Genomic DNA, 18,231 nt, shown 5'->3' on the forward strand with positions numbered 1-18,231 from the left:
ATCCAGGGATCCTTCCCTTGGGCCCTGGGGAACTGTCTGAACATTCAAAGGCATCCTGGAGTTTTCCTGCGATTTATACCCAGAGTGTCCCATGGAATTGCACAATCCCATAGCACACATATCCTTGCTTGCTCTCTCTTGCTCCCTCTTCCCACGAGCCTAGTAGTTTTTGCAGGAAAGGAAGGGATGAAGCACTGGGATTTTCCAATCCACCAGTGCTTTCTGGGGCATAAATTGAAGGAAAGCCCCAGTGGGCCTTTACATGTAGAAAGACTGTTTAGTGAGGCCCATTTTAGGGATCAGTGGGCCCCATTGATCCTTAATCTGCAGCATCCTACGGGGTGGAGTACAGCCCCAGTTTGCCCCCTAAAGAGAGCCTTTATGTGAGGGAGGAAAATCCACCAATACATTCACCCCGCCCAGGGCGATGTGTTGCTAGAGGGAGATAATAGACAGACATTGCTTCCCAAACATCTTCAAACTTTCCAGTAGGATTAGTTCAGGGACACGTTTGCCATTCCCTAATGGTGATTTAGGACCTGATTCTTACACTCAGTCCCCTTTTACATTGCCAGTGAAGTGTGAAGGGGCATTGATACACAGGAAAATCAGGCCCTTAGGTGTGAAGACATTTGGGCAAGAAGGGAACAACAATGACTTAATGCAGTAGCCTTTCACTTCCACTGGCTTCTCCCAGTCTGTCTCAGCTCAAAAGTGAAATGAATGTGGTGGTTTTAAACTAGTCCCCAGAAGATATTTGTTTGCATTACTAACCCACTGCACAGTTCAGCACTATTGGCAGTTTCTGTTCCGGAGAGGTCCAGGACTGGGTTAGCAGGAGGTGTCATGGAGTTGGGTGGGAGTGAATGATCAGAACTGGGTGTAGGTCCCACGACTGGAATAGAAGGGGATTACAGGTCAGGAGTGAGATGCATTGACAGAATGGAAAGGAGGGAGAGAGTAGGGTTGGAATAGCAGAGGGTACTGAGGGTCAGGATTGAAGCACAATGGCAGTGCTGTTTGGGCACCCAGAGCTGGAATAACAGGGATTGTGGCTGTGCAATGGCAGAGCTGTGTGAAGGTCCAGATCTGGAACAGGAGAGAGTTCCTGGAGATCAGGATTGAGTTGCATTGGCAGAAGTAGAAGGAAGCTTGCAGAGCACTGCTCTCCTTAATTCTACTCACTGCTGTGAATCCATCCAATTCAAGAACAATAAGAAAATCACTAAACTGACCACAAATATAAAAAACAAACAAGCTAGCAAAAGATGCTGTATTCACTTGTTTTGCCCAAAACAGCTACAAAATCCAGCACTCAAGCAAGAGCATTGTATTCTATTTCTTCTTAAAGTATACTCTCCCCCCCCTTTGCACGCTAATGCTATATTTGTGCCTTGGAGATGAGCATATGATGGATGGATGGATGCTGCTTGTCTGGGTTTTTCACCACCATTTCCCCTGGGGCACTCTGTCTGCTGGCAGGGAGCACCATCCCAAAAGATGGTATCTTTTGCAAACTCGACAGCTAACAGACAGCTTCTCTCTCTGCATATTTCCCAAAAGAAGAGCAGGCTTAATCTGGTTTTTATATGGCATATTTCATTATAATCGTTGTGACTTTCACTGTTCCCGATATGCCATGATAAATAAAAGTCTGGGGGTGGAAAACAGCAGAGGAGCTGAGGCTTCACACTCTTGTGACATTGATAGATTTTTATTTTAAAGTGACATGGGATTTAATTGCTCACTGAGCCACTGTCTTACACTTTCAGGCATATCCTGCCACATCCTGTTAATGAGCTTAGTGGCTGCATTCACCCAGTGGTAGATCTGTTTGCTGCGAATTAGGTGGCTTTTTTGACCACCTGTGTAATTTTAAAGAGGTTGTGGCTATTAAGGCTATGTCTTTGGATTTATCTATGTTAAACAACACTTATTGGATTCTTAATATATAGTTTCCTCTGGCCATTCTTAAGTTTTAGAGAAACAGCACCAAAAACCACAAGAATCCCTGTAGCATAGTCACTGTTTGTCTAAGAGGGTTTTTGGAAGCTGGATTGCTTTTGGTTTGCACAGTAGCTGTCTTTGGCATGATGGATCATGCTGGAACTCACCCAATAAGTATCTCTGTTCCCAATTAGACCTGGAAATGGAGCTGCTTATGAGTGCACAGAGATGATGGCTCCGGTGGCAGCTGCTACCGTGGAGGTGGAAATGATCCATTGTGAAACAAATACATTACATTGTCTAGAAAAAGGGAAGGTTGTTTTTAATTTGTGTTTTGAGTAGGCACTGTGAAGTTGTTTAGCCCCGTTCATTGTGAATTAAGTTGTGCGTATTTAAGGGTGGAACGTACTGTTGTTTTGATAAAAACAGATATTTTAACCCCTCCTCCCATTTTGTAGGACCTATAAAAATGTGCTTTTCTTGGAAGTAGCAAGTTCACTAATGAACAGACCCAGAAGTGATGTTGACATGGACGATTGTTCAGATTCTGTGTAAATAAGTGTAAGGACCTTGATAATTATACAGGTTGCTGCATTTAGCTAGTAAACAAAAATATCCATGTTATTTTAATCACTAATCCATGTTATTTTAAACACAGTCGAGTTAAAATCAGAAATTTAAATTATAGTGTGTGTGTGTGTTTATCTGTATCAACAGATATATCATAGTTAATTAAAATGGAAAAAAGACTTAAATATACAAGTATTTTTGTATTTTATTTAGCTTTGACATTGAAACTAGACTGGTCAAGTTTGCTGCCTGTATCTCACGCAGTAGCCAGGTATTGTTGCATTTGAAATTCCAATGGTGAGGAGATTTATATATAAAGTGTATTGAAATTTCTATTTTAAAAACATGAAAACTTGTATTCATATTAGTTTTTGTAGCAGCTTTGGGGGGTAATAAAGTTGAGGTACTCTCAGAGACTGAGATGTCAGAAGAAGAGGCATTGGAGCAAACTGATAATTAAAAATAGCTACTGCTCTAAAGGATTGGAGGGCAGCAAATATTGTTACCTATATTCAATAGAAGGCTAATCTAGGGAACTACAGACCAGTAAGCCTTACATCTGTACTTGACAAATTGGTTGAAACAATAATTAAAAATACAATAATGCAACACCTGGAAAATATGATAGGATCTAACCAGCATGATGTCTACAAAGGAAAATCATGTCTCTCTAATCTCTTGGAAGTAATAAAGTAATGGAAAAAGGGGAAGAGGTTGATGTAGGCCTGAGACCTGATCGCCTCCCCTCCCATATTAAACCAGCCTTGGGTGAAACTCGGAGTTCATCACTAAAATTGAAAAAAATAATTTTCTGCTGCTGATAAAGCACCCCCACCTCAGGAATGTCCCTAAAGAGAGTTATAACCACCAAGGTTGTAAAGCAGAGACACCCAGGCCCTGGGAAATTAGGGCAGATACAGAAAGAGACTCAACAACTTATTTAGACTTCCAAAAGGCCTTTGAGAAGATCCTGCGTAAGCAGCTACCAGAGAAGCTAAGTAGTTACGGAGTGAGAGGCAAAGTATTGTCACCAATCAAAAACTGACTAGGAAGGAGAAAGCTAAGAGTAGGATTAAATGGTCAACTTTCATCTTGGCAAAAGGCTACCGGCTGGGTGCCTCAAGGTTCTGTACTAGGTGCCTTGTTTAATATATCAGCTGTATGGAGTAGTGAGGTTGCAAAATTGTAGATGACATAAAGTTCTCTTTTGGTTGATGGTCCCTGTGTGTATTCCACTGGGGTATGCATGCGCTCCATGTGCCTGAGAGTGGAAGATATTTGCTACGTGTCTGTTGGGCTGCACCTGCGCCCTTCTCCTTTTGCTGCGAACCAAGAATTTAAGGGGTGTTATGGGCCAGCCTCAGTAGTTCCTGTGAGGAACTTCAGAGGGACCTAAACAAGCTAGTTGAATGTGCAACATGATCACAAATACAATTCTGTGTCCATAAATGCCAAGTAAAACGCATTCGAGTGAAAAATTTGAACTACTTGTACACCTTATAGGGTTCTAAATTAACCCAGGAAAGGGACTTGGACATCATTTTAGACAGCTCAAAGCTGACCTCTGCCCAGTGTGCAGCTGTGGTCAAAAAGCAAATAAGATGTTAGGATGCATAAGGAATGAGATGGTGAATAATATGGAGACTATTATCATGCCTTTACATAAATCAGCTGTGCAGCCTGATCTGAAATACTGTGTGCAGTACTGATCCATCTCTAAAGGGTATTGCAGAATGAGAGGGGGTTCAGAGAAGAGCAATGAGAATAAGAGGTATGGGAAAAGTCTCACATGAAGAGAATTGGAAAGATTGTTTACCACAGAAAGGAGGTAAATAAAAAGGGGATGTGATAGAAGTATATAAAATAATGACTGGTATAGGGAACCTCTGTTCTCTCTATTACATAATACAAGAGGAAATGGGCACTGAATGAAATAAAAGGTGGAAAAGTTAAAACCAATAAAAAGGAAATAATTTTTCACACCAGGTGTAATTAAACTGTGGAACTCCCTGTCACTGGAAGGTGTTGAGGCCAAGAAGTTAACTAGATTCAAAAAGGGACTGGACATTTATATGGATAACAAGAGTTGTCATGATGACAAATATTTTGGAAGGGATATTAAACTTCATATTTCAGGGCTTAACTATTAGAGATCAGGATGACACCTGATGTGGGGGGCAGATTATCCCACATCTGCCTACTGTGCGGTCCTTACATCTTCCTCTGAAGCATCTGGTGCTGGCTACTGTCAGAGAAAGGATATGGGACTAGATAGATCCCAGTTCCTGTGTTTGTAAGGCCCTTACTTTTCCCACAAAACCTAAATTTGGGGCCTAAATCTACTTGTCAGCATCTCTTCCGGTAGGGCTACAGGGAAAAAACTGCAGTTTGACAACGTTTATTGAAAATTCCTGTAGAATTTAACAGGAAGGAAACCATTAGGGTTTAATAGAAATTATTCTACAAACCTGATAGTATTTAACAGAGAATAAGATCTTTTCTACAGGCTGATTTGAACCTTCTTTCAGAATTCTGTAGCTGCGATGTAATTCTCTATTATATTATCTAGGCGGGTTCAAAAAGCTGATCACTTTCTATTACATTCTCTATAGGACACTTTCTTAAGGGTGTGAAAGGACAAAATGATATGAGGAAAGGAATTTTCTTTTGTGATTCTCTGCATTTTGCCATGTCTTTCAGCTCTAGGCTTTCCACCACAACCGCAGTAAAATATACCTTGTAGTGCAAGCACACAGGCTGGGTAACCAAGTTGGGACTGGAAAACTGGGGCATTAGCAGTTGAAGTCCCAGTCCAACCTGTGCTTTTATAAAGGTTTCTCCCTCATCCTTGTTATGTAGCCGTCCCCTCACCCTCCGGCCCTGTACATCTGCTGTGTTATACAGACTATCCATCTTCCAGAAGGATTGAGCTGATTTCCTTTCAGAGCTCTTTTTAAGGTCAACTCATTTATCATGAAGGTGTTAATGTTGGATGATATGAGGCTTCATTTCCTCCCCACCACCCTGTCCCCAGTGTGGACCAACTCCTGCATTCTGTCTCTACATGCTTCACGCATGAGTCACTGAACAGTTTGACTGCTAAGATGGCCCTGAAATGTGAAGCTAGGAAAGTACTAAAAAAAGGAGAGAAAGCAGTGGCATAATGGTTAGTGCACAGGACTGGGAGTCAGGTATCTTGGGTTCTTTTTCCATGTCTCCTGCTCACTCCCTACGTGTTCTCACACAAGTCATTTAAATTCTCTGTGCTTCACGCTCCCCATTTGTAAAGGGGGTAATAATACCTACCTCGCAGGGGGATGGAATGTTTAAAAATGTAAAAGTGCTCTGAGATCCTAAGATGAGAAGTACTGTAGGAGGGCTGAGTATTAGTTGCAGTAGAAGTAGCAAGACCACAGCAAACAAGCAAAGAATAAGCCTAATGTTCTTCTTAACAAGCTCTCAGTGGTAAATTCCGACTGGCTGTTATGTTGCTCCTGCAAAACGTTTGGTACAGATGGTTGATAATTGATTGATTGTAAAAGCATCGGATCTATTGTCACAGGCCAAAGAAGTCTCATTTTCTACCCAAAATGTGACCCACCTGGCATCGTTATACAAATCCTACAGAAATCTGCAGACAAATCCTTAGTCTGCAGAAGAGAAGAATGAGGGGGGATTTGATAGCTGCTTTCAACTACCTGAAAGCGGATTCCAAAGAGGATGGATCTAGACTGTTCTCAGTGGTAGAAGATGACAGAACAAGGAGTAATGGTCTCAAGTTGCAGAGGGGGAGGTTTAGGTTGGACATTAGGAAAAACTTTTTCACTAGTAGGGTGGTGAAGAACTGGAATGGGTTACCTAGGGAGGTGGTGGAATCTCCTTCCTTAGAGGTTTTTAAGGTCAGGCTTGACAAAGCCCTGGCTGGGATGATTTAGTTGGGTTTGGTCCTGCTTTGAGCAGGGGGTTGGACTAGATGACCTCCTGAGGTCCCTTCCAACCCTGAGATTCTATGATTCTAAGTATGTTTTTAGAAGGCAGCTGACCTCCTTGCCGTTAAAGCCCTGCATTTTCCATGTTAGGTTTAATTTTAAATTTCTCTGTAACATACAGGTCCCACTCGTGTTCTTGGTTTAAGATTTAATATGGGTTTTGTTTAACTCCCTTCCCCATTCCCTGTTCTAATGCATTTGTTTGCTGAGTGTATCAGAAGCCAGAAACAGATGTAGCTTGTCAGCATGAAGACATGTGTGTTGCTGATGCCCTTGAGTTTGCTTGACGCTTCACCTTAACTTGCAAAATGTCTGATGACCAGCTGCAGTTTTCAGTCCTATGAGGTCCCAAAAACAATACTAATGCCCGTTTGCACCCCAGCACAGAAATTGAAATCAAATCAAGACCATAGGGAGATGTTATTATAGAGATGCTTGAGCGACTCCATAGTTAAGGCTGTGTTGAAATTTGCATTTGAATCAGGACTAAAATCCCTCTCTTTCCCTCTGAAATATCTGAATTTAGTCTCCAAATTTAACTCACCTTTCATGGACCAACTGAATAAGGAAGAGGAGAGGGAGGGAGGGACCAGAAACTCATATAGGGAATTTCAAGCTGACCCCCTCTCCCACATTTAAGGGATCAGTTTCCCTCTTTTTACACCTCAAGCATCACAGGAGAGAACCTGCATCATAAGCAGTGAAACCTGGTAGAAGGTGGTCCAGTGATGGGAGCAGGTTGAGAACTCCATTCTCGGAAATCCCGACGGAATAGCTTGGCCTTTCCTTTGATGAGAAGTTGTTAACTCAGTATTCCAGCTTCCATTCTGAGAGTCATTCTGGGAAAGTTTCCTCTGGACAAGCCCCCCCCCCCCACTGAGGTTTGGGGGTTCTGCTTGGCTTGTACTCTGATTCCCTCTCAATGAGTGGGATAGTTTTTGCTGTGGCTACAACCCACATTCTGTGGTCTATTGGTTGAGGGTAGGTCATGCCGTTAGCTAATGTCCCCTCTCTCCAATAAATTTGAGAGAGTACTTTCAAATCCTTTATCCTCTACTTTGGCTCAGGGAACCCCACATCTTTTCATGGATTTGGGGTCCCTGACAGGCAGCTGCCATTCTCCAGGGGCAAATGGTTCCCCTAGAAGTAATTACACACCTCTGCACCAAATGATGATAATTCATTATTTGTATTGTGGCAGTGCCTAGGGGGTCACAATTTCAGTGTGCTAGGCATTGTGCCAACACATAACAAAAAGACAGTCCCTGCTCTGAAGATCTTACAGTCTAAGTATATGACAGGAGATGGTAGGTGGATACAACAATGAGATGAGGGGGTACACAGTGAGATGAAAGACTGGGATACAGCAATGAAACCAGGACAGCAGATACTGATTTGTAAAACATCAGCCATGGTTCCTAGTTCCTTCCCAAACATATTCGCCTGGAAAGAGGAACCTATCCTGGAAGAGAAGGAGGGAGGCTTGAGAAGGGTGGCCATGGCAATGAGGGTGCCCCATAAAAAGAGGCTACAGTGGGATTATGCTAGTCAAACTCCTATGTAAATGGAGTAGGAGATGGAACTCTGCCCTGCATGTATTTTAACACCCATGCTGTATTTTTCTGACTGCAGTACTTGTTTCACAATACAGTGATAGCCATCCGAAACTAGCATACTGTCGGCTCTTTCATCTGCGTGTCATGTGGCATCAAGTGTCCTCATTAATCACTGTGTTTTTTAAATGGGGGCACATGCTCCAGGCTGTGGGAGAACTAGAGTTAGGGTCCTCCTCACAAGGGCCGGATTCTGCAATCCTTCCTTACACCGAGTAATATTTACCCATGTAAGTAGTCCCATTGAAGTCCATGCAAGGGTTGTAGACTCTGGGCCTCAATAAGAAAAGTAGGGATCAATATTTGGTTGCACAGCCCCTCATTATTTTTATTAATTCTCAGCAGTCTCCCACTGTATGATCTCTCTTTTCCCCCTTTCCTACCCCTGGAATATCTGGTTCTTGGCCCCTGATGTAAAATGATCCTGTACACAACTGAGTGTCGTGAACTGTGCCAAATATATATATACATTTCCTGTTTTTTGGGAGAGGACCTTAATATTTTTAGCTACCTGCTCTAGAAAGCTATGCGGCTTTTCTTCCCATTTGGAGTATGGGGAGTTCATGTAAAAGAAATGGTTTTTGTTTTTATTCCCCTACAAGATAATATGTCCAGCCTTCCTTTGTTGCAACCCAACATAGCAAATTGAAAAGGTCCCAGAGCTTCAGCAAGCTAGAAATGAATCTCCTGTTTAGAGGTTAGGTAAAGTACTTCTCCTTCTTCTTTAGGATGGGAATAGGGTTAAGAGCCAGGCAACCTGCTACCTATCCTCTTGCTCCCTCCGCTGTGCAGTTGTGCGCAGGCAATAGACATAATCTCTTTGTTTTGTTTCTCAGAAGTTGATCTGCCTTTGAAGAAGGATGGGTTCACATCAGAGGGAACCACTCTGGAAGCCTTGCTGCGCGGGGAAGGGATTGAGAAAAAAGTGGATACTAAAGAGGAAGACACTATACAGGAAATCCAGGTAAAAAAGAGCATTTATATTGGCTGCACCATATGTCTCCATACTGAGACAGCAGGGCTGGCTTTAAGATTTTACCTTTCATTCTCCAAACCCAAACCATTTGTATCGTTTGCAGTTTGTGTCTTTGTGTCAGAATGCTGTATTAATGCATGGTGATATACCCGTGTGTCACAGAATGTCATGAAACCCTGACACTATGTTGTGATGCTCAAAATAAATTCAGAATGTTGTTTAACTGTCCAGTAAAAGTGTCACAAGAATTGGGACTGCCTGCCAAGTTCTTGATGGCTTGCAACCCAAACACGGCAGCATTGTACTTGTAAGATTATCAGCTATGGAGAGAGATGAGTCCAAACCATAAACTGGATCTCAACAGCCTCAACCTGTGGGAGAGTTCATATTTTGATCTTAAACTGGGCCCAAAGCTACTGATTTAAAAAAAAAAAAGGTGGCACTGGTCAGTCTGTTTTCTTTGTCCAAACAGAATGTCTGAAAGCAAATAGCATTAATATTTTTTAAAATTCTTTCATCTTTAATAATCCCAGTTATTATTAGTAACTCAGGCAGGGAAAACTTTATTTGTATCTTGCCATTATCCCTTTAAATATTAAATAATAAGGATTGCCTTCTGATCATTTACCAGTATTAAAAGTAAAAACTAGTTGCCGGTCTCTGGTATAGCTAAAATCCTGCTAATCTAAGGGACTACTGGAAGAGTTGTATGCAATGTTCAAAATGAAATCTTTGACTCTGGCCAGTTTTGTTGAGGTTTGCAAACCTTTCAGGGAAGTAGAGGCAAATTTTGAATGAGCTGAAGGCAGCATTCTGAATTAACTTACACCGATCTATGATTTCTAGTGTAACTCACGTGAAACCGGCAAAAATTGGTGATTTTGGCTGAGATTCAAGTGTTGGGATTCGTTCCTGAAAGCTGAAGCAAAACTCCAGTATGTGGCCCAACAGAGATCAAAACTGAAAATCATGAGCATCAAATCTGCATAGCTCTGGCTCCAATCCTGCAGCCCTTATGCTTGCGAGCAGCCCCACTGAAATATCACCTATGTAAAGGCTGCAGGATTAGAGCTACTAGTGACACACGTAAGGAAACATTGTACATATACATGTCTACATTTGCAAAAGTGACTTGTGATTTTGTAAGCCTCAGTTTTGGAGTACCCAGCTTGGGACACAATAAAGGGACCTGATTTTTCAAAAGACAGATGCTCTGCACCTTGGTGCATCCAAAATGTAAGTAGGGATTTTTAACCTGTTTTATATCCCTTTAAATGAGAATCTTCTTTTCTGTGGGATGGAAAATTGCCAAAGGGGAAGCATTCCATGTTCACAATGAGGTCTGTGCGAAAACCGTCCTTTGCCTCCCCCTTTCTGATTCTAATAAACTCAAAGCCCTAAAGACTCTATTACAGCAGCTTCCAAGGTCACAAGAAGTCATGGTGCAGCATCCTTATGAGTGCCTTTGGATGCTGCTGTGCAATCTGAGCTCCCAAGTTATCCCCGGCATCAGCCTGAGGAAAAAGACTTCAGAGACAGCGGAATTGACAGCAGTCTTGGCATCACTGCATTACAAAGTGGGGAGGGGAGAAGTGTCTGTACAAAGAGCCTTCAGCTGTACTCTCTGAGCTGTGACCTGTCTTATGGATGCCGGTTTCATCATGGAGCTGATGTGAGAGGCTTTCCTGGCTGCTGTTTCCTGTGCAAGTGCAGCTTTGTTGGATTCAGTCTGCACAACAATCACTTTCAGCAGGTGGTAGGGATGGTTGGACAATTGGAGGACAAGATCATTATTAGTTCTTTGTGCCCATGCAAAGGTGTAAGGGAGGATAGAATGTGTGTTGTGCAAGGCTCCCTCTTACTCCTCTGTGTAGGCTACACATTCTGCTAGTCTATCTTGGGAAGGTCCAGGAGGAAGCAGTCTGTGTGGGGCTGCTACTCCTCCTCCTCCCATGCAGGTGTGGGACGGTGGACAGAGTCATAATTCTCTCCTTGGTCCCAGCTAGGAACTGCCCTTAACTATGGGCTGAGAGTAAACTTTCACACTAGCCCTTAATGTGGATTGGGAGAAAAGCAGGGACTCATTGCTTACCTGCATTGAAATATGGTGAACTGGAAGAGTGTTTTGGAAGGACAGAGTAGGAAAATAATAGATATTTTGCTAAAAAAGAATAAGGATTGCCCCTCTTAAACAGGTGCAGTCACTATGGGCCAGATGTTCACCTGCTATTTACATGAATTGAGATTTGGCCCCATGTGAGATCACTGTTGAACCAGTGCCTCAAGTGAGGTGAAAATGGCATCATCTTTTGGAGTAGGCTTAAACCAGAGTCTTTGATCAGTCATTAAAAGTTGACCTGGCATTTTCCACAAGAATTAGAAGCATTACCTGTCATCCTGGCCATGCTCACATGCGGTTAATTGGTCTGCCTACTTTAAATTTGCCCTGCATTTTCAACTGGAGAAAGTATTCTACACTATCCCTACTTAACACTGTTGTGTAGTGTTGCTGGTGAAGAATGGAGTTGCTGGAGTTGAAAGGCACTGTGAAAATGGAAGATGTTATAAGTAGTTTTCCAATTTTTTTACATAACATTTATCTGTTCAGAAACAAAAATTCTTTAGTCGTCCCCTGGACTTTAAAAGTATGAAGTCGCCCCTACCAATGTATGTAACTGTGTGAATTTTGAAAGAATAATTGTAAGTGGTGATGGCAGTCACTTAATGTTTCCCCCTTCCAGGAACTAAAATTATGGGAGAAGACCAGGACTCACAATAGTTTGATCCCATAAATGGCCCCCTGAGGCGTTAAAAAAAGAGAGAAACTTAAATCCCAAACCCTACAAATATTAGACTTCCCACCAAACTCTACAAGTTATTTAAACTTTTTTAAGGGACACCATGACAGATATAGCAATTTCTTGCATATCCTTGGGAGACATTATTAAATTAAGTTTAAGTATTTTTGGTGTCCATTATATTAAATGCAAAGTTTGTGTATTATTGTGAAGCCTGGGAGTTCAAAGGACTGTACTGAAAATGTGCAAGCAAAAAAGGACTTTTGGGACAGTAACTGTGAAGTGGATTTCCTGGAGGATGCCTAAGGAGAGCTTAAGGTCAATTTCCCAGTTCTGGTTATGCAAAAACCCAGTCTTTTGAAGCTATGCCCTGAAGAAGGATGATTGCTAATTACCTGGTCTCGGAGACTGGAGAGCAAAGTCCCAGGCTGTATAAAGAAACAGATGAACTGCTCTGCCTGGGTTCTGGTTCTGAATCTGATACAATTATGAACTTGTAACCATGGGGAAAACCCAGTTGTGGGTTTTGAAGGACTGACACCTAGCAGAGCCCTTGTTAGAGTTGGGGGGTGATCTCTGGTAAGTTTCTTAGCATGCGTGCAGGTTCTTTTGTTTTTAATATGTTTCCCTGTAATGCTTTCACTTTAAGAATAAATGTGCTTACTTAGAAAGAGTTATGTGGTAATGTATAACTGTGAGCAACACGGGAGTGAGTGAGATGCAGGTCTCTGCCCAAAAGAGGTGATGGCTGGGAGCCGGGACCCTAGAAGTGGTGCCCTTGGTGGACCAGGGAGGGGGAATAAAGGTGCAATAGCCCTGAAACTGTAACAGATACTGTCCAATATCTTGGCTCAAAAATTTAAATGGATAAGATTATAATAATGTGGTGCAGGTGTTCCTCCAGATTCTAAATCTCTTGTCAGTGAAATCTCTGTGTATTTTCTCCCAGCACCCCCAGCAGTCAATGCCTAAAGTCCGCAAGGCTCAAAACTAATGTGTTCTGCTCCTATTCTCCCTCTGCTGGTTCTGTAGCAGCTTTTAACTAATAATGATCTGGGAGCCTGGATAGGTCAGTATTTGGTAACAGATTACAAATCCTTTCCATCACCTCTAACTCAGAGCTACCAAATGGGATACCTTTCCCCAAGCATGGAATTCTCAAAAACAGAAAAAATTAACAAATCCCAGGCACAATTCTGCAAGATGATGAGCAACTGCTACTCCCATTGACTTCAGTGGGAACTACATTTGCGCAGCACTTTTTAGGATCAGGACTCCTTATTTCCAGAGCTGTATAGTTACTTACGGGACTGGTACTCCAAAAGGATATTAATTTCAAGGGCCATTAGAAATGCAGAACATGAATGTTTCATTAAATGGGAAAAATTGTAGACTACAAGGGAAAGAAATGTTGATTTACAGCTTCTAAGAGTTAATTTCTGAAGAGAAACTCCACGACCCCACTCACACCCCCATAGACTGTGTCTTGCTAGGGTCCTGGGATGTCAGCCTTCAGACTGGTATTTCTCAGGACCCATTTCCCTGAGAAAATGAGGGTGGGTGAGGGAGGAACTCTCTAACTCAGGGGTCGGCAATCTCTCAGAAGTGGTGTGCCGAGTCTTCATTTATCCACTCTAATTTAAGGTTTCGCGTGCCAGTAATACATTTTAATGTTTTTAGAAGGTCTCTTTCTATAAGTCTATAATATATAACTAAACTATTGTTGTATGTAAAGTAAATAAGGTTATTAAAATGTTTAAGAAGCTTCATTTAAAATTAAATTAAAATGCAGAGCCTCCCGAACCGGTGGCCAGGACCCGGGCAGTGTGAGTGCCACTGAAAATCAGCTCATGTGCCGCCTTTGGCACGCATGTCATAGGTTGCCTACCCCTGCTCTAACTTTTGAGAGTGTTGACTGGAAGGAATTGGAGATGCTTGGATATGATTCTGTCATTAGAGAATTAGTACACTTATAATTTTAATAATCTATTTAGACCTCTTGTTTGCATGTTGTATCCATTTTTGTCTGTCTTCACCTCTGAAATCTCTTTGGGACAGGGACTGTATCTCTCTTTGTGTTTGAAGAGCACATTTTGGGCATTATCACAATCTCAATTGTAAATAATAATTGACCTTGTGTGTCTTCTAGCAAACAATAGTCTTTTCTTCTAAAAATGATTGTTTATTTTTTCCCTATAGAGAGTTTTGGAAAATGATGAAAATGCTGATGAAGTGAATGAGGAAGAGGAATTAGAAGAAGATATTCCAAAACGAAAGAACAGGCCCAGAGGACGGGTAGGTTGGGAATCTATGGGAGAGGAAAGAAGGGAAGCAAACCCCAAGTCTCACATTCTCAGTTGGTTTCTCTCTCTCTCTCTCTCTCTCTCTCTCTCACACACACACACACACACACACACACACACACACACACACACACACACACACACACACACACACACACACACACACACACACACACACACACACACAGATATGCTGAAGTGATATCCATGTGGTAAATTGTGGAATGACACAGTCAGTGTCTTTTTTATGTTTTCACATGTTTTCAGTTTATTTCTGCCTATTACTAAGAAATAAGACTGTTGGGAGACTTAGAAGATGGAGCAAATTTATTATAGTGATGAATTTTTAGTTTTAAAATAAAATCTAATAATGATGATTTTTATTATCCTGTTATTACAATCCCCTGACCTTGAAATACCATTCTTTACTAAAAAGATAAATGCAAAAAATATTTACAGTCCCATACGCCAAAACAAAGTCATCTTTGATTTTCTGTTTTTTTTTGTTTAACTATTTAAATACATTTCCCTATGTTCTTCAAAGATAAAGTCAGCAGTGAAAGTTTTTAGTAGCACTCTAAGGGTGAAATCCTTGTCCGATAGAAATCAATGTCAAAATTCCCCTTAATTTAAATAGGGCACGATTTCACTCTCAGGAGACAACATCCCCATAGTTTCCTATCATGTCCTCTCACAGATCCAGCAGTAAATCAGCTAAGTAACAAGGTCACAATTTTAAAACAAGTATCAGAGGGGTAGCCGTGTTAGTCTGGTTCTGTAGAAGCAGCAAAGAATCCTGTGGCACCTTATAGACTAACAGACGTTTTGCAGCATGAGCTTTCGTGGGTGAATACCCACTTCCACCCACTCCGAAGAAATGGGTATTCACCCACAAAAGTTCATGCTGCAAAACGTCTGTTAGTCTATAAGGTGCCACAGGATTCTTTGCTGCTTCTACAATTTTAAAACATGGAGTCAAAATTTTCAAATGTAGATCCCTAAAGCTAGCCCCCTAAATGAAAGTGAACATGATTCTCAGAGGTGCTTGGCACTTGCATCTGTCATTGACTGTAGTGGGAGCTGCAAGGGCACATCATCTCTGAACATGCCTTTTGGTGTGCTTGGTGGATATTTTGAGATAAAAACAGATAAAAATAAAATTAAAAAAATAAGAAGAGCTGTTTGAAACCTCACTCATAACGTGCTTGTGCAAACCCTCTGTTGTTCCATTATTTCAGCTTCTTGCTCTTGTTCACTTTTGTGCTAAGACTATTTAAATAAAGATCATAATATTTTTTTTAAAGAATTGGAGAAGTGTATTTTTTCACTCTCTTCATGATCAAAAATGGCTGAACAGTTTGGCTGAATCATTCTTTAATATTTTCTAAAATTTAGCCTTAAACAGAGCCACAAAAGTGTGAGTTTCAGAAAACGATATGAACTAGTAACCAAAACCAGGGGTTAGAATACAACCTTAACTATAGCTATCACTAATACTTCAGCTACATGGGCCTTTCCTAATAAACTTCCTGTCACGGAATTTGGGCATGCCTGTCATTGGAAGTGAAGGACCAAATGGATAGTGAAGAAGATATTCAGGTTGTGCAAGGAGAATTATATTTCCTGGCATTCATTTCCATGCATCCTCAACCCATTCAAACAGTGCCCTGATGTTATTGTTACATGCATTGCTGTACTCCCCTCTCCAGGAAGCTATATGAAAACAATACTAATTGTTTTTAGCTTTTTCATTATAAATAAAATCTTGGGGGGGGGGGGTTGGGGGCAATTAATTATTCTTCTCATTCACCTGGAAGCATAAATTTATATCTTGCTTTCTGCTCTAGAGCCCCTTATTAAGCATGGGCACAGTGCAACCAGCCACAATAGAATCTCTTGCCCTGCTAGTGACTCCTGCTCTGCTGGTGACTTTGACTTTGCACAGTGATGAGAGTGCAGAGGGAAAAAGAGCTCCAAATGCCGTAAACTTTTAATTGAGTGAAGTCAGCATGTTGAACCAAAGCAGAATTAATACTTTAAAATGGAGGGCCAGCTCCTCAGCTGGTTTAAACTGGTATAGCTCCACTGAAGTCTGCCGTTGAAATGCCCTGCTCCTCATGAAGTGTCCAACCTGAAGTAGGAACTAGGACAAAGGGGTCAAAACTGAGGAGACTTGAAAGCTGAACCCGAGAAAGGACTGCACTTTGTTGCCTAGAAAGGAGGGATGGGGTATTGTTAAAGGATGGTAGACTACACGGGAGGACATCCTGAAGGAAACTAGATTCTGCAAAGTTTTGCCCATAAACCTCTTGGCATTTGGAGAATAAATGAGGACTGAAGGCATTGACACAGGATTAATGCAGCAGAATTATTGCTCTGAATATTCCAAATTCTATGTGTCCCTTTCTTTTCCTACAGCATGATTTTAATTTTAATTCTGGACCCTACATCTGTCCCTCTGGCTACTCTCTTTGTTTGGCTCCATTAAGCTGCTTCAAATCTGCTCTGTTGAGGCTTCCAGGCTTCATACATCAAGTATCCTAGTCCCTGCTGCATGCCGGCAGGAGAATGAAGGCAGCTGTGGATGACTGAATCCAACAGATTGAAGCCCTGACAGCATGAACGTGGCATTCAGTTTTGTGCCCCTGGGGTGACTGCCTGGTTTTCTGGCCCCCTAAGGCTAGGTCTGAAATAATGGAAGTGCTAGTAAAGAGTCTGAAGGCCAAGGAGATGGATTCACACAGAGATAGGTTTTTAGAATCTTTGTCGGATGGAGAAAATGTGGAAGGAGCTGGGACATGAAGTTTGTTAAAAAATATAAACGCAATGCAGCTGCACATGTACAGTAAAGGGCTCTTCAAGTACTTACTGGGGGGAGGGACACATTTTCAAAAATGCCAAAGGGGTTTAGGAGTCACACCCTATTGAAAGACACTGACTTGATCTGAAAATCTCCCCATGTTCGATTTATGAAAAAGAGTATATGTGGTCATGTCACGAATGCTTTGCACTTGTATTTTTATAAAGAACAGTTAGAAGGGAAACAGCTGGCTGCGAAATGCTAAGCAATAGATCTTAAATTGCCATTCTACTCTGAAAAGTGACTATATTAAAATGACACCACCTTACTCTACAGATCTGCTCCCTGTGTGTCTTCAGAGTTATACTGCTAACTAGTGACAAAAATAAGTCTTTACTGCTCTTTTATTCCTCTTAGCCCTACAGAACCAATGCCCCTAGCCTGGGGGTTGGATTATAGTCTGTCAATCAACAGAATTGTTTAAGGTCCAATCAGTTACACCTGTGCTAACCTACAGAAGAAAATGGGGTTGCACAGGTGTCCCTAAGGGCCTGATTTGGCTTGCGCTGTGAGAGAAGGAAGGAACCTAGGCTTACTCTCAGAGCCTTGGGTGAGTTTGCAGAGCTGGCAGTCAGGAAAAAAAAATCTTTTATTTGTAAACTGAGCACTGAAACTGATATTGAATCACTGAGAGACAATGAACGTGGATCGCATAAAGCAATTGTTACAGAATCACTTTTCAGGGTAGACGCACCCTTTAATTTATTCTGACAAATCTTGCATCCAACATATACATCAGCTTCCTTAAAGATTGTGTTTGTAGTTAGCACGAGGGGTTTGTGCCCCCCTGCATTTAATTTGATTTACGTTTTACTCACTCAAAGAGATCACACACTGGTCAGAATGTAGTGCCCTGCTTTGAACTCTGTTTGCAGGAAGCAAAACTGTACTGATCATACCTAACAGCATCCACCCCATCCAGCCAGTCACAAATTTGTCCCTTTCCTCCAAGATTGCAATGAGAATAGGCTTATTCCTACTCCATCCAAGTGGTTAAGAGGCTTTCTTGGGTTTGTCCTGGAGACCTGAGCAACCCAATGGGATAGAGTTCATTTTAACCTGCGCAGTTTATGTAAGCCCCTCTTTTCATCATCTCCCAATGGTATGTCAGTGTAAAACTGTCCCTCGTTGCCTTGTCTTCAGACGAATATGGAATACAGCTCAGTTAACTAGAG

General features: G+C 41.7%; 1 protein-coding gene across 13 annotated transcripts in view; it reads left to right on the plus strand.

Moving 5' to 3' along the window:
* DPF3 (double PHD fingers 3) overlaps positions 1-18,231 on the plus strand; it is a 262,881-nt gene that overhangs the window by 164,709 nt on the left and 79,941 nt on the right. For all 13 annotated transcript variants that reach the window (XM_045013994.1, XM_045013997.1, XM_045014000.1 and 10 more), the window contains 2 exons: positions 8,956-9,083; positions 14,093-14,188. In XM_045013994.1, coding sequence (XP_044869929.1) covers positions 8,956-9,083; positions 14,093-14,188 — 224 coding nt within the window. The remainder of the gene's footprint in view (positions 1-8,955; positions 9,084-14,092; positions 14,189-18,231) is intronic.

The sequence above is a fragment of the Mauremys mutica genome, chromosome 4 (genome assembly GCF_020497125.1).
Source record: "Mauremys mutica isolate MM-2020 ecotype Southern chromosome 4, ASM2049712v1, whole genome shotgun sequence".
NCBI classification, from domain to species: domain Eukaryota; kingdom Metazoa; phylum Chordata; order Testudines; family Geoemydidae; genus Mauremys; species Mauremys mutica.